This window comes from Thermobia domestica, chromosome 1 (assembly GCF_964235325.1).
Source record: "Thermobia domestica chromosome 1, izTheDome1.hap1.1, whole genome shotgun sequence".
Lineage (NCBI taxonomy): Eukaryota > Metazoa > Arthropoda > Insecta > Zygentoma > Lepismatidae > Thermobia > Thermobia domestica.
The window spans coordinates 314,153,864-314,172,160 of NC_137454.1; the positions used below are offsets into that span (position 1 = coordinate 314,153,864).

The window sequence follows — 18,297 nt, forward strand, 5'->3', positions numbered from 1 at the left end:
TTTGTGAATATTTCTGAACAAGTGCTTTTTTTTTTAAAGGATGAGGTTGTTAGCCCTACCCAAACCCCCAAGCTGGAGGACCACTCCTAGTCGTCTGTCCGTGACTGCTTATTCAGTATATTCGCAGCTAACCTCTATATCTAGAGGCTTCTCCTCGATCCGCAACCTGAGGACGCGCCATGCCGTGGTGATAGGAAGTCTGCGCGTTACCAAAATAACATTCTAAATTTAAAGAACTCCTACATTCTTAGTACGATAGCAACGAAAAAATCTCATTAATTGATCCCCAAAATAACTTCTTCCGGTATGTCCCTGCTAAGGATATTTATGGTAAATTATTCATGTGTTTTTAGAGGAGAGGCTGTAGCTTTACCTTAGTCACTGGCACAACCAAGAAGCATCGGAGTATTAATTCTATGACATTTGTGATTAATCTGACGCTCATTCTCATTTCCAGAATTAAATTTGGGGTTTTTAAAATAAAGATTCACCATCATATGCTGTGCCCCCTAAGGCGCTACCTTACCAAAATAGCAATCCAGATTTCAAAAACGCATTTTTTTACTACAAAAACACATATTTTCATATTAATTCAGCAAAAAACTTTTTCCCCGTATGTCCCTGCTAAGGATATTTACGCCGAATATTTATGTGAATTTTGGATGAAAGCTATAGCCCCATATCAATCACTGACACTTGCAAGAAGCATCGGAATATTAATTCTGTGAAATTTATGATTAATCTCACGCTCACTAGCATTTCCAGAGTAAAATTTGATATTCATATAAAGATTCACCATCATATGTTTCGTCCCTGTGCTCCCCTAAGGTGGTAAATTACCAAAATATCATCCTATATTAAAATACTTCTCTACTAAAAAACTGAATTTCACATTAATTGATCCAAAAATACCTTCTTCTGGTAGTCTCTGCTAAGGATATTTGTGGTGACTTTTATGTGATTTTTAGAGGGCCAATGTAGCCCCATATCAGTCACTAGCACATGCAAGGAGCATCGGAGCATTCATTTTGTTACATTTGCGATTAAGCTAATGCTTACTGGCGTTCTCAAAATACAATTTGAGATTTTGGTAACACTCCACGCACCACCATTTTACGCCGCTTACCCCCAAAAGAGGAGCCTTACCAAAAATAATGTTCCAGACGACTGTACTAACCTTGCGGATGAGTTGGGGTCCCGGGTTCAAACCCTGCTCCCGCCAAGTGAACTTTGTGGTGGACAAATACCGTGTGCGTGGGGTTTCTTGGGATTCTCCCGTTTCCTCCCACTTTCTTCATTCCACCATTTCATTCATCTCTCATCATCACCGTCTCCTTTAGCCTAATCGGCATAACCGTGGGACGTAAAACTTCAAGATTTCATTTTCATTGCGGATGAGTGTTATTGTATTTTGTAGCAAATAATACTTAGGTGTTTCAAATTCCTTATCAATAATCATTGGAGAAAATTGCTTCTAAAATTTAACATTTAATCCCCCATAAGGAAAATAGATTCCTGTGCTTACGCCCCAAAAGATAGGCTGAAGAATGACTTTTATCTCATTTGCTGTTAAAATTTTAAAAATTTAGACATTTTTCAATAAGAATGCCAAATTTGCACAAAATAAGGACTGTTGATTTCACGAGACAATAGAAACATCAACTACAATCTAGGTACTAGACGTGTTCCAAAACCTGGTAAACTGGTTTGGGTTCGGTTTAAAATTGAAACAGAATGTTTGCGTTTATTTCAGAAACCGAACCGTAATTTGGTTTCGTTTTGTTTGAAAACAGATATTATATTGCCACTTTCCAGAATACCCATACATATATTGGAAAAGTTCCGAAAGATGTGTAATGGTTTCGTTTTAATTTACTGTATGATGAATCTGCTGTTTCACTTTTGCATGGAATTACAATTCCTATGTTTTTTGTCTGCATTTTCTTGTAAAAACATGTTAATAAGCAATAGAAAATACAGGGTGATTCTTTTAAAACGCACGGATTTCATTTGAATCTAGAATTTCTAACTGAAGTCCGATTTTCATGCGGTTTGTGGCAAATGATCAAGAAAGGATGGGAGATTTATGGGATTATGTATACTGGTTTAAATTCATTTGGGATAATATTGACCACGTCTCAAAAAAAAAAAAAAAAAAAAACAGCAAATTTTTGTCAGTGTACCTTACAATTGGAATGATTTTTTGGATTTCTTAAACGAAATTGCAGAATACAAATTAAGTGTTAGTCAGAATACAAACTAAGTGTTAGTCAGAATACAAATTAAGTGTTATTACAGTAATACCCATAAATCTCATGTGGACAACTGTACCGTGTTATTCAAAAATGAACTAAGCGTCAAACTTTGAAAATACACGTAAATGCGGCGATTGGTTCCTGATACGCATTAGAACGTTTTGCACAATCGAAAAGAGAGGAAAACCAACACCTTTCCAAAAAAAGAAACATAATTTCACTTTTGATTACGGCTACATTAATGTTGGACACCAACCTTTATACGTAATTTTCTTAAAAGTATGAAAGTGGTACTTAGTTCGTTTTCGCAGGACACGGTACAACTATAGCCGGTCTCTTGCCACAAACGACGGAGATATTTGTTGAGCGACCTAAAGAGTCGATAACTGACTTCCACAACAGCCACCTGCGGAGTCCGATGCGTCCCTGTCTCACTCAGAAGCGATCCTGTTTCTTCCAATTTATTTACTAGCGACCACATTATGTTCCTGTCTGGGACAGAACGTAAAGCAAATTAGTTTCTGAATGCCCTTTGCATACCAATAACAAATTCCATTGTCCAAAACTTATAACGACAAACTCGTGTTGTTGCAAAGAATACACTATTCTCACTGTGCTCTGATCATACTCACACAGTAGCACGGAACAGTGCAACAGTACAGCGTAATTCCCCGGCCCAGTTTCCTGCTTCTTCTTGACCTTAGTGAGATTGTTATCTAACGAAAAAAAACTCAAACCTCCACTCCGCACCACATCTCCTTCAATTGTAAGGTACAGTGGCAAAAAATTGCTGTTTTCCTTGAGGCGTGATAGATATTACTCCGGATGAATTTAAACAAGTAAACATAGTCTCATAAATTTCCCATCCTTCCTTGATCATTTGTCACAAACCAGATGAAAATCGGACTTCAGTTAGAAATTCTAGACCCGAATGAAATCCACGAGTTTTAAAAGAATGACCCTATACAACTGTTATTCTTTTCGGATTGCTTTGTGTTAACCGTTTGAAAAATGAAATGAAATTTTTTGGGTTTAGTCTTACGATTATGCCTGTTAGGTTGAAGAAGACCATGATTAAAGCAAGTGAATTATGATGGACGAATTGGTGGAATGAGAAAGTGGGAGTGTCCCGAGAAAGCTCAGGAGCATGATGTTGTCCGTCTCAATCTTACTTGCCTTGGGAAAGAACCATTAGATAGTTCAGTCGGAAGGGTCCCGTGTTCGATTCCTTGTGGAACAGCCTTTGAAATTTTAAAAGTCCTCGATGTATCTGTGTTCGTGTCCTTGTCGTTCAAGGTTACTGGAAATAACTAAAACGAGCATAACCGTGCATAATAGAGGCATTTTACGGAGATACATACAGTGAATCAGAAAAAAGTGATCTGAGGCACCAGGTTTCAGTTAAAGGTTAGAATTATTTTTAACACCACTTCCTCCTTCATGTTCTTGCGTGTTTGTATTTTTGAAAATTTAAATTTGAATTCTCTGTACTATAGTATTTTATCATGACCGAAATCAGAGTGTTTCATCGTTAATAAAATATTGTAATCGTAGATATGTGCATTTTGCTACATACACGAGAGTTTTGGACTCTTACTTAACAGAGCAGTTTTAGGGTAGTGGCTTGAACATTCCTTTCGTAATTTAGGGTCTTGGGTTCGATTTTCCCTGAGATAATTAAGGTAATTTTTATCATTTACAATGTTGATATTTCTGACTAGCAGCGTTCACCCCGCTTCGCTGCGGTCACCCCGGAACGCAATAAACTTTGTTACTTAGATAATTTTTACTTTTTCGCTTTCAAGTGATATGATAAAAACCATAGAAGATTGCACTAATGTTAACATTATATCGCCTGTCATTTATGTTAACCCGCCCCGCTTCGCTGCGGTCACCCCAACCCGCCCCGCTTCGCTGCGGTCATCCCGGAACGCAATAAACTTTGTTACTTAGATAATTTTTACTTTTTCGCTTTCAAGTGATTTATAGCGCCTGTCAGTTATGTTAACCCGCCGAGTCACAGGGTCATGCGGGTTGCATATAAATACGTTTATTTTTATACCTATGATGAACTAATAACAAAGGATTTGTACGTATGGACACCTGAATGGTCAATTATCTCAAGACACTGGTAATTGAAAATTAAAGTGATATGATAAAAACCATCTAGGGTCCACATCCTAACAACCCCCCAAAAATGAAAGAAATCGGTTCAGCCGTATTAGCGTGATGAGCGGACAAAGGATTTTTTGTACGTATTGACACCTGATTGGTCAATTATCTCAAGACACTGGTAATTGAAAATTAAAGTGATATGATAAAAACCATCTAGGGTCCAAATCCTAACAACCCCCCAAAAATGAAAGAAATCGGTTCAGCCGTATTAGCGTGATGAGCGGACAAAGGATTTTGTGCGTTCTCTTTTATATATATAGATGTATAAAAATGAAAAAAGATTAATTTTCTCTCGGTCTTACAAGTTAGAGTTGAAACGACTTTCTTCACAAGGGAAATACTAACAATATGAAGTCACATGTCTACAATGTTGATTCGTACTGTCTGAAAACGTAACGTGGTTAGCTAGCAATTCATAAATACATAAGGGTCATCCTTAGGACCTAGTATGAGTCGTAAATGTATCTGAAGCGTTATTGTTTCTTTGTGGAATTGTTTCTAACTTCTTCCGCTTTTACTAGAAATAATAATATTTTCGTTTGCCATTCCAACACATTCCATATATCAGTTAAACAAACATTTTTTGTAAATAGGAATTATTCTTTTAATATTTGTACATATATATATATATATATATATATATATATATATATATATATATATATATATATATATATATATATATATATATATATATATATATATATATAGTTAAAATATCAATATAACGCATACATAATCCAAAGTCTTTTACCCAAAGAAAGGGCATTACTATGTATCGTGATGAAGACAAATCCTACTTAGTTTCTGTTCAGGCATTCGAAGTTCCGATATTCATATTATCCAGGAGCTGACACCTTTTCCCCCCTCTTTTCCTTCCGAATACTTATTCTTCTAAAGTATCTCTTATAAGCAATTCATCCTTAGACAGGGTCGAAAAATTCTTTTCCTTTCTCCTATCAACATCAGTATGCTTATTTGAATTGAAATTGGACGTAATATTGAGGTCTCAAATATTCAGTAACACAAAGTAATAATAATAATGATAATAACAATAGTATAAAGACAAATTCTGTATCAGGACAGATTGTATTAAAATCTTTAAAATCGCCCCTAGCGTTAGACAAAAGCTACAAAAATAGTCGGGATGGGAGAGAAGTGTCCAGATCACCAGGACATACAATCTGCGTAGATCCCCACTACTAGCTGAATGTTAAACGAAATGTTTCCAGGGAAATTTCATGGAGAAAAGCGGGCTATTGAACTCACATGGGTCCTAAGAAAATTTGTTTTTAAGTAATTGTTATGATGGGTAAGCTAAAGAAGACGTCGATGATGAGAATGAAAGAAATATTGGAATAAAGATAACACTAGTTAACAAAGGTTTTGTTACATAAAAGGAAATACCTGTTCTTAAAGGAACTTTTTGCGCTGAATTCGAATATGCACTCGGTTTTTCTCCATCACGTACGATTTTCCCGTAACAGAGGGATTTTCGGGAAAATCCCTCAAAAATTTCCCTTTTCGTTTATTTTACACCCCAAGATCGTGTCCCCTTGCATATACTAACATAGAAATTATACCTAAGTATACTTTGATTCATATTTAACAAACCCTCCAAGTTTCGTAATAATCGCTTTATTCTTTCTAGAGAAATAAATATGTTTGTATGTATACTGTGTGTACTGTTTATTGCACCTTATAGTAATGCTTTCAGATCTCTTAAGTTGAGGTTGCGTTTTGCTTTATTACCACAAACACATATATAAAATATAATACAATATAATTTACAAGTGTGACAATTTACAATAAACAATAATACAAATGTACCAAAAGGTCATGAAAAGACAATCAAAACTATCACAATATATGAAACTTCCATTGGGTTACAAAAACGTACACTACTTCCTTCTTTTGTAAGAAATGTTGCATTCTCTAACAAGACCCCAACAATAGTCCCCCATCCTTGAAGGATCCCATCGTCCCTGGTACCTTTTCTCCATTGCCATTATATCTTGGTAGAATCTTTCCCCCTGTTCGTCGTTGAGAGCACCTAGGTTAGCAGGAAAGAAGCTGAGGTGGGAGTGTAAAAAGTGGATTTTTAAAGACATCCTACAACCCAACTCTTTGTATTTCTGTATCATGTCCTGTACGATTTCTGTGTAACTCTCAGCTTTGTTATTGCCCAGAAAGTTGTGCACAACACACTTAAATGCTGTCCAGGCAGCTAGCTCGCAAGGGACATCACCCAATTGTCCGGCTCCGATTTCAATGAAATTTTTGTTGCTGATAGATGACATGTATTCATTACTTGTGATGACAGAAATTTTTGCCATCGTGCATGTTTTCTATTTTTTAATAATTTTTAAAGGTTGTGATGTGGTTAATAGAGATTACTGCAGAAGTCCCTTACTACCCTTTGTAAACGGAGTGTTAATGAAAGAACAACCATATAGATACGTATAGGGCCTAGGGGGGAGTCGTATGGTACGTATGACCTTGACAGCAGCCATCTTGAAATCCGCCATTTTGAATTAAGGTCAAGTTTTTTAAATGGGAATAGGGTAATATAATACATAATTTCGGGCTAGAATTTAATCAGGAAGACAATGGTGAATTTAGTTTTAAGATGCGCTCATTTGGTGAAAAGTTACAAGCATATTAATTGTTTATACTTACTATGTGCGTAAGTCCCTTACCTCCGCTTCTAACCCGCGTATTAATGATAATAAGTGGATAAAGGTTTCGGTAATACATATTATGCCTAGAGGGAAGTGATACGATAAGGGTATCATTGACGGCAGTCATCTTGAAATCCGCCATTTTGAATTAAAGTGAAGTTTTGAAAACTGAAAACCATAGCATGTGGCACCAAATTTTAATAGTAAATTTTCCCCACAAGCCAATGGTGTGCTTATTTTTGTTCTATAGTTAACGAGTATGAATTTATGACTCTTCTAATGTGCACGAAACGTCCATTATTCGATCTTTCAAACTGACAACACTCCTAATTTTCGCCGCATATTTTAAGATTCCAACTGGCACTTTGCAATTGTTTCCATGGCTCATGTTTTCTCAATTTATTACATTTTTTAAGAGTTGCGATTTGTCCGTTCATGAATAGTGTTGGGATAAGCATCCAGCAATCTTTCTGAATTTTGAAGACTTGCCATGTAATTATTAATTTCATAGGCAATGTAATTATTTATTTCCTATACCTGCAATTCAAAAACTCGTTTACTGAAATGAATCATCGCAGAACGAAAGAACTCCAACTTTGCATTCAGGTAATACCGGAGACGTAGTTTGTAATGGATAGTAGATGAGACGAGAAATAAGTTGAAAATTCACTTCAAAATAGAAAACGAAATATGATTGTTGTGTAAATCAATGGTCTTTTTTTGTTTTATATTTATTTGTTTATTGTATATTTATTTATTTATTTATTTTCTATGGCAATATTTTAGCTAGTCAGACAAAAAAGTCATTCGTTTTCTAGTGATTGTTGTCGATGGTTCATGTTTGTAAGATTTATAATCAGTATTGATCGGGAACTCGATTAAGTTACACCTTTTTATAAACAAGTTACCTGTTTTCATATTTTGTTCATGGTACAAACAGTGTGTTGGCAACAGTCATATTATGTGTTTTTGATATTTTCTATCATTGCTGCTGTTCCTTTAAAGTTGTAAAGTTGTATTTATTTTTTAAAAAATACTGTTTGTCGTTTGCGCAACATGTAGGCTACATTGCATGATAATTGCGAGTTCGTGTTACACCAATTTCTTATAATTTCATTTGTATTTCTTTACATCACGTAGGTCCATAGGTTCCTCATGTACTCTGGGTTAAAATAAATAATTACACTGCCTAGGAAATTAATAATTACATGGCAAATCTTCAAAATTCAGAAAGATTGCTGGATGCTTATCCCAACACTATTCATGAACTGACAAATCGCAACTCTTAAAAAAATGTAATAAATTTAGAAAACATGAGCCATGGAAACAATTGCAAAGGGCCAGTTGGAATCTTAAGACATGCGGTGAAAATTAGGAGTGTTGCCAATTTGAAAGATCGAATAATGGACGTTTCGTGCACATTAGAAGAGTCATAAATTCATACTGGTTAACTATAGAACAAAAATAAGCACACCATTGGCTTTTGTGGAAAATTTACTATTAAAATTTGGTACCACATGCTATGGTTTTCGGTTATCAAAACTTCACTTTAATTCAAAATGGCGGATTTCAAGATGACTGCCGTCAATGATACCCTTATCGTATCACTTCCCTCTAGGCATAATATGTATTACCGAAACCTTTATCCACTTATTATCATTAATACGGTTAGAAGCGGAGGTAAGGGACTTAGGCACATAGTAAGTATAAACAATTAATATGCTTGTAACTTTTCACCAAATGAGCGCATCTTAAAACTAACTTCACCATTGTCTTCCTGATTAAATTCTAGCCCGAAATTATGTATTATATTACCCTATTCCCATTTTAAAAACTTGACCTTAATTCAAAATGGCGGATTTCAAGATGGCTGCCGTCAAGGTCATACGTATCGTACGACTTCCTCCTAGGCCCTATACGTATCTACATGGTTGTTCTTTCATTAACACTCCGTTTACAAAGGGTAGTAAGGGACTTCTGCAGTAATCTCTATTAACCACATTACAACCTTTAAAAATTATTAAAAAATAGAAAACATGAACGATGGCAAAAATTTCTGTCATCACAAGTAATGAATACATGTCTTCTATCAGCAACAAAAATTTCATTGAAATCGGAGCCGGACAATTGGGTGATGTCCCTTGTCAGCACTGTTTAACTTGCTGTCAAAGCTATCATCAAGCATTAATTTCCTAATTTGGGGACCAATAAACACTCCCGCTGAAATCTTAGCATCACTCAGGTTAGGGAACTTATCTCGCAAATACTTGAAACCTTCACCAGATGTGTCCATGGCTTTGACAAAGTTTTTCATAAGTCCTAACTTGATATGAAGTGGCGGTAGTAATATCTTATTAGGATCTACCAAAGGAGCGTATTTGACGTTGCATTCTTCAGGTACGTAATTCACTCTAGGTTCCCATTCCTTCACTTCAAAATGTTTGTCATCAGCTCGGCTATCCCATAAACATAAAAACATTGGTACTTCGTGTAACTGCACTGCAGTCCTAATAAAATACCTACTACCTTGAGATCACAACATATTTGCCAACAATGGTCCTTGTAATTTATAAGATTTAGCAAAGTTGACATGGTGTCATAGGATTCCTTAATCTTCACTGAGTGCGCAAGTAGTATAGAAGGTTTTTTATTTCCATTATGTAAAAGGACAGCTTTAAGGCTGACCTTTGACGCGTCGATAAATAACCTCCATTCTTCTGGAACGTAAGGAATTCCTAGCTCCGCCATCAACCCATTTATATCTGTACATACGCACACATTATCTTGCATTGAGAAATAGCTTGCAAATTGAACATGCCTTTTCCTGTACACTGATATGTTCGTTTCTGCATCCAATAAGTTCCACTGCTGGAGCCTTGATCCCAGAAGTTCCGCCTCTTGTTTTGTCAGGTGCAAATCACGGACTAGGTCATTAAGTTCACATTGCCGGATGAAATGTGGCTCGCGAACACAGTCAGGGATGAACGTTGGATCCTTGGATGTACATGTTGATGTCGATGGTTCATCAAGGTCATGATCATCATCAGAGTCTTTTGGTCATATCTCTTCCCAGTTGGTAGGGGGCTCGGGAAGTGGAAGTTCATCCCCGTGCGGAATAGGTCTAATTGCGGATTTAACGTTTGGATAACTTATTGTGTATTTGCTTTTTTTAGAATGTCCCTTAACTACTGTGAGACAAAAATAACAATCATCCAGATGGTTGGTGGGTTCTCTCCACACCATTGATACAGCAAATTTCATGAACCTCCGTTTCCCTTTGGCCCATGCAAGTAAAGTGACGTAGCACGACGCACAAATTATGTTGGGTGCCCAAGTTTTGTCCTGATCTCCCACACGACATCCGAAATATATATAATATGCTAGTTTCACCGATGGCGTAATGGATCTACACTGTCCTTTAACTACAAACTGGCCACACACATAACAAAAACTATTTGGTGAGTTAACACACGAACGCCGTCCTCTTGACGCCATTGTACTGATCACAAACTAAACTTCTGGTCTTAGTTGGGTATAATGCCGTTAAGATCAAACATGAAAGCACTCTTAGCAGCAAAGACAACTTTGAAAGTGAAGTAGTGTTAAACCACACGTCAATATAAAAATGTACAAAACTCCCTCACCAGGTGTCAAGAACACAAGAAAGAAAGAAATGCGCGGGGGGAGGGGGGAAACGATACCGTAGTGGAAAATTCAGACTGCATTAGTTCATTGTTGTCAACAATGAGTCTGTATTCCATTCTTTCTTTCTTTTGCATTCTGTTACATTTGATAACAAATATTGATAACCATTTCATGAACAAAACGAAAAAACTTGGAGAATTGTATATATATGTATTAAGATATACATTTACTGTACGTTTTAAAAAATATACGTTGGAAGTACATTCTATTTTTATACACGTTTCTAATTTACAGAGAGCAATACAAGTGTGTTGTTGACTATTGTGAATATTCATTTTTATGTCTGTGTTTGTAGTAATAAAGCAAATCGTTTTTACCCCAACTCAGGAGATCTGAAAGCATTACTATCAGGTGCAATAAACAGTGCACACAGTATACATACAAATATATTTATTTCTCTAGAAAGAACAAAGCGATTTTTACGAAACTTTTAGGGTTTATTAAATATAAATCAAGGTATACTTAGGTATGATTTCTATGTTACTATATGTAAGGGGACAGGAGCTAGGGGAATAAAATATCTGTAAAAGGGAAATTTTTGAGGGAATTTCCCGAAAATCCCTCTGTTACGGGAAAACTGTACGTGATGGAGAGAAACCGAGTGCATATTCGAATTCAGCGCAAAAAGTTCCTTTAAGATCAGGTGATTTTTCTCATGTAACAAACAAAAAGTTTAAATTTGTTAATTAGTGTAATGGGAGGGGCGGAACACCGAGAAAATCTACTCGTACGGTGTTTGTGCAGCACAATACACACTGGGCCGGAGCTGGGTGGAACAGGGTGAACTATTAAATTCAAAAAACTTTAGTAATAATAATAATGGTATTAAAATTTTGGAAGTTGCCCTAAATTTACTCAAAACTTACAGAAAAAAGTTGGGTTTTCGGGTAGGGGGGTCCCTACCTCTGAGGCACACCTTTGCAACTACCCAAATTTTAAACGAAAGCGTTCCACTAAAGTTTCATGTAGAAAGTATTCTACTGCACTTTTAAGGAAAATAACTGTAATAAAAGTAACTAAATATCACTGAACAGTAAGACTTATACAAAACTAACTTTTAGGATATGCAGGGGTAATTATAAAAGCTTCGCTACAAAAATACCTACACAGGCCATATTTCAATGAGCTCCGAAATACAAAGTAACAAAATAGCGTATAACATTCAGTCTACAGAGCAATTGTTACTTAAAGAATGGACATACACTATTTCGTGAATCGGGACAAGACAAGAAATGTTTACGATACTTTTCGTCTCGTCTCGACTCTCATCTTGAGTGCAAGACGATAATTTGAGTCAACCTTGTCCCGTCTCGAATGTAAATGTTAATTCTCGTCTCGATTTTGTTTTTTCGTTTTAGAAACGAGATGAGAAAGTGATGTTCTCGTATTCAACATGAAACAAAACCAACATATTGTTATTATTTAATAACTTGAGTTGTTCTTATACATTTTGGTTCACAAGTTTGTTTCTTCTCCCCACCAAACAACAGATATGACAGATTTAATTCTCATACTCTGCATTTGTTTCAAAGCAGTCGCCATTACCTGATCAAAGACTTCTGTCTGCCATGATACAAAGAATTTGTGATAGAGTTGTTAATTTGACTAGAGAAGTAAGCAGTAGGTCTATATAGTGAATTCTCAACGTCGGATACGCAGCATCAGTGAAATATCGTTTCTGAAAAAAAAAATGGATTCTCAGTTTCTCAATTTCTTTCCCGGTTTGTTAAACTAAGAGCCACAAGAGTGGCCTTACTTAGAATTTCGTTTCGGAGGGCTGTGCGCAATACGAGAATAAGCACTTATACTTTTTCCTTTTGGGTGCCGACCAATTTTAATGAAGTTCATTTTCCTTACTTTAATATTTGTATAATGACACTTCCAGAATGAGGAATGAAAACATTGAGTGAGAGTGGGCAGAAATAACTGAAAGGTAGAATAATATCCATATTATCAAGAAGGAAATGCGCGGGGAAATGTATGAAACTCGGTGGTGTCAGATTCTAGAAAAATAAGTAACCTATCGTTTAAAATTAAATACAGATCCTGCGATAAGGAAAAGAAATATAAGTCATCAAGGGCGACCATCAGGGGGGCAAGGTGGGGCGCTTGCCCCCCCCCCCCCCTTTAGAGGGAATTGTAGTTCGGAAGATCGAAAATTCAATAGATTTTTAAGAATATTTATAGCAAAATTGGAGACTACATTTGAAATGTCGCTTATACTTGCCCTCTCCTGGAAACCACAACATGGGCGCCCTTGTAAGTCATGTAAAGGAAAAGGTGAAATTTGAATGAAATAATCAAAGGATAAAATAGTTATGAACAATAGAAAGATATTAATATTATTATATTATATTTCATACAATATTTTTGTTCTTACATAATTTTTCATAACAAATTTAATAATTTTACATTAAAAAAAAAAACAGCTCCTTGTGAACAGTATGGTGATTAGGGCCTATATTAAGATACATACTTTCTCAGTTTTAGTGTTACTGACGACAGCCGACTTGAATCACAACTAACAACGGTCGAAAGTACGATAAAACGAAAGAAAGTAACAACTAAGAAAACGAAACAGAAGAGTAGAATGGACGAAAAAAAGAAAAAGAAACGCAGTTCTTACATGAAATGAAATTTGACAAATACAGTATTATTTCTGAACAAAGGACATAAGAAAATGGAAAGTTATTGAAATTCTTAGAAATGGTAAGAAGGATTATTGTTGTACGTGGAATGCGAAAAACTAACAAAGTTATTTCGGGGAGGGGGTTTGAGCCCAATTGCCCCCTAAATATACCACAGCACCACAATATGCATCAGTAACAGTGTAGATATATTTATTTTTAAAAATTGCCTCTGGAGTCTATTTGTCAGAACATTCATCTCCAGAGACGAAGTGAAGAGAAAAGAAAGGAAGAGATCATAATGTCTCTAAAATCTATTTGATTTACTAAAGAACTATTAAAATTAAAATAATAGATTTATAGACAAGTAAGATAGAGGAAGAGATATCTAAACTCTTAACTTCTAAAAACGTTCTAGAGAGGTGCCAATATAATTAAAGTAGCCAACTTAGTAATATAACTTCTCCCTCTTTTCTTATTTTTACTATGCTTATTTGAGTATCCTAACCCCTTGTTCCAACATTACAAGATGAACGGAACAGAAAAATCTTCCCTTCAAAGTCTTTAAACTAGAGAAAAATATGTGTTTTTCTCGATCTGAACCTACGACCTCTTGATTACGCATCCCACACTCTACGGCTCAATTAAACACAATGTGTAGTCATTGATAGTTGACGGGGCACCGTCCAATTAAGGGTGCCTTTCAGAGATTTTTTTAAAAAAATAAATTATAGCACCGCACATTAACCTTACAAGTGCAACTTTATATTAGTCGAATACAGAGACTGATCCGTTTCCATCGGAACAAGTTTCAGACTGCGACACCTGTCAAATCTTTTTTCACAGAGCAACAAAACTACACAACACATGTATCAGTCTTTTAGTTGTTGTCTAGCAGGAAGAAGGTGTTGTAAAGGGCAAAATATTGCTATATATAAAAAAAACTCTTTTGAGAAAAATATGTCGTGGCTCTCTTCCATGCAAGCGTTAATATTTCCTAAGGAGTAGAACTGTGTCGGAACAATGCTTTTCTGATAGGACGGGCCACTGTTAGTAATTAATTAGACGTTGTTCACAGCATCTTCCTTTACAATCCTCAACAATGATATCATATTCAAAGAGGGCGCCAGTGACATTCACAAGACATATACTGAAAAAGATTTTGGATGTGTCTGACTGTGAGAATCCATTACCACAGCATATAATGACTAAAAGATTACATATGCCCAATTAACACTGAATCATCCAATCCATCGTACATTGAGGCTGCCAACTGCAGGCTAACTCGAATTTGTCAATACTACGGCATACCGCAGAGCAAAAGAACTGGGGCAGTGTATGAGCGCCACCTACCTGGTGACCGCTGGAAATCTGTTGTGACATTGGACAAAGCACAGACTCTAGAAAAGTCAGAGCCATCACTTACAGAGGTTTTTGATGTAACTTCGTGCGTGAATACAAATATAGTTTCTTAGAATGCTTTATGATTGTTACTGGCTTTTCCTACACAAGGAAGCTCAAGATTCGCAAAGTCGAAAAGAACTGTCAAAATCAATGTTTCTTATAAAGATCACAATGATATTCTATCCCTAGTTAAACAGGCAAAATACCAACATTGTATGCAGGTGACACCCATTATGTGGATCTCCCACTACAAAACTTTGTCACATAAGCAAATCACCACTGGTTTCCTACCGATGCATACCAGCTGCAACTGGTATCCATGCTATTCTGTTCGAAGATATTTACGCGAAGGTTCCACATGCTGGTCCCATGGATAATTGTGTTTTTGATATCCTCAAACGACGTGTTTCACTTCGTCGAATTAGCACCGTAAATGGCCTCTGGAAAGCCTCCAGGCAGGGTTGGAACTATATCACCCTAATGTAGCTCCAATGATGTCTGTTGCAGTGGAAAGGTGGCCATCACATCAAGCATCACATCGTAGAGGTGTGGATCATCTTAGGTAAGAAACAACTTCAATTTGATCCGATGGAAACGGATCAACCTCTGTACACTATTGTAGTATTCTTTTTATGATTACTACATACATTTTTATTACTGTTACCTTGGAATTTGAGGTTCTCCAGTTATTTTTTCTCCTTTCTGGTACCAACGAATAAGTCTATGGGACAGTGGTCTCTGAAAATAAAATCTGAAAGTAAATCCTACATCTTTCAATTTAATATACAACGATGACTCGTAAGTCTTGAAATGTTCTGGTACACAACATACACATATTTATTACAGTACAAAGAAAGGAGATTAGAATTCAAAGCATAGCCCCTAGGTTGGCCTGTCTGTAGCCACCTTCCTGCCAGTTCCTTGATTCAAAGTCGATACCACGTCTTGTCCTTTGAGGCAAATGAGTCACTCATTGCTGTTTACATCTTGTACTAGTTTGTGAAGCATTATGATTTAAGGAAGAACACCATGGACCAAAAGAGGTAGCAATACAAAGGGGCAGGGGCAGAACTAAAAGCCGGCTGTTTCATCTGTTCGATGCCATAAGTTCCTGAATTTCTTATTGCATTTTTCGAGTCTATAGTTACGTGACTCTGTTGCAGCAGTGCGCGCTTTTGGTATAAAATTCTGTATATTTTTGGCACAGTGCAGCAAATATCCGCACCAATTGTTCGAATAAAAGTCAGCATTAATGGTACGACCGTTAGGAACGAACTCGAAGTGAAATATATCCCCGTAGTTCTACCATACACTTTAGGTTCGAAACAGCCCTGTTTCACGACCAGTTCTGGAACTTGGTCTTTGTTCAGTCACTGTTGTTGCACATTCAAATTTCGAGAAAACATTCACTTTTCGTCGTATGGGACAATCCATTTAGGAAACGCACACCAAGCAGATTTTGCAGCAGTGTTGCGACACATCCACTCTCCTTTGAACCTGAACTGTGGTTAACTTATCTGGTACAATGCGGAGCTCGTGACGGTGTTTCCGAGTTCGTGAAGAAACGCACTGGTGGATGGATTTTCTTCAATGGCATTTAGTATGACCTCATCTGCTACCATGAGGCGGCCGGGTGGCTGATACTCGACATTTTCACAACCTACACGAAAATTCTGGAACCAACGAGTTGCTGTGCTCTGGTTCACTGCATTTTTCCTTTCATACGGGGAATGTTTGGGTTGCTTCCGCAATGTTATGCTCGACTTCAAACTCATATAAAAGTTCACGTATCAGACGTTCATCACTCATCGTTAAATCCACTAAAAACTGATTGAAAATACTGACGAAGTGGCTGCCTCGGTATTAAATAGTCCGCTTTGCTCACTACCTCTTGTGCTAGTTTTACTTTCGATTTACGGTGGATCACGGTGTATGTACACATCTGCTCTTTGGGGTTTGGAAATATTGCAAGACTTGTGACTTACTTTTGTATATGTATTTTACTTACGCATTTTTTGTTAAATGTGTATGTGCACACCAACTCATTTGTACTAATCTCGTTTCCCACTTTAAAAAGAAATACTGTCCTACATAGGTAAGTTATACTAGATGCTGGTTTAAGTATTTATGAATTATGGATTAGATTGTTAGATTGAATTGGATTTTATTTGATTTTGAGTTTAGCGTTCCTTTCAGCAACGATACATACGAGGCGTGAACTTACAGCTTAAAGCGGGATCCGAACCACATAAGCTACCCATGGGAATTGAACCCTTGTCTCCTGCATCAAAGACGCATATGCTAACCTCATAGCAACGAAATGTCATGAATTAGAATATTTTCTAACATTTTCGGTTCACACAGCATCATGATTCTCCTACATCATTATAAGTGCAGCGGAATATTTCGACAAAATCCGAAGTCAGAACAGCGCTCCTATACCCTTTGAGTTTATGTAAGAACCACTGCATATTTATTTATTTTTTTACATGAAAGTAGTTATTAGGCTGGCAACAGTGGCGTATTTTGTGGGCTACCGGGCCTACCGGCGGTAGCCCTAGAATATTACAAGATACAGTTAATATAATATGAACTAATTTAAATTGATAACTTTATACTTTGGTATATATACTTTAGTACCTTCTTACTGCGAAATGTATGTATTTAGAAACACTCACTAACTTTTTTCTCGCAATCTGTCTCGCTTCCGTAAGAGATTTTCAATCTCGCAACGTAGCTGGAAACCTCCTCTAGTTACTGAACTGCAAGAAGAATTATGTAGTTATTAGCGCATTCCCCTTCTCTCCACCTCCGCCCACAGCGTACGAACGGGTTAGCAGGTAACACCAGCTGCCTCTAGAGTAATCGGTTTCTTGGACGTGAGCGAAGGTAAAGGGAAGTTTAACGAGAATGACAGCGCATTTTGGGAGTCTCTGGGGATTGTCTAGGACATCTTGAGCCTCGTTCCGTAGCGGTTAGCATCAACGCAATGCAAAGTTTGTGTTTTACAGTATCTTATTTTAGTCAACATAGTTATAATTACTTGTGTCATTATTTGCGTTACATTGCGAAGGCTCTTAGAGACTGAGGCTCCTTTGTTGCTAATCGCCTATTTCAGCGTCTCCTTTAGCCTAATCGGCATAACCGTCGGACGTAAAACTCAAATATTTAATTTTTCTTGAAAACTGATAAAAGGGGAGAAAAAAGAAAGAAAGAAAGCTAAGAATACTAAGCTCCTTCTGTAACATATAAGATGCATGGAATAAGTCGTGAATGGGAACCCTTCACCCCTGGTGGGTATATTCATGAATCTATAGGCTTATGTCTAATTATATTGGAATACATTATCCATTTCTTAATTTCGAACATACTAGGTTCGATCGAAATGAGAAAACTCTTTATCGGACTTTTGAAGAATATAAAATAAAATAAATAAATACATGACCGTGT

The 18,297-nt window shown here is 36.6% G+C and overlaps 1 protein-coding gene across 2 annotated transcripts in view; it reads right to left on the reverse strand.

Moving 5' to 3' along the window:
• Nucleotides 1-18,297, reverse strand: part of LOC145662438 (uncharacterized) — a 193,978-nt gene that overhangs the window by 73,943 nt on the left and 101,738 nt on the right. For both annotated transcript variants that reach the window (XM_081728023.1, XM_081728013.1), the window contains exon 8: nt 15,512-15,585. In XM_081728023.1, the coding sequence (XP_081584149.1) occupies nt 15,512-15,585 (74 nt within the window). The remainder of the gene's footprint in view (nt 1-15,511; nt 15,586-18,297) is intronic.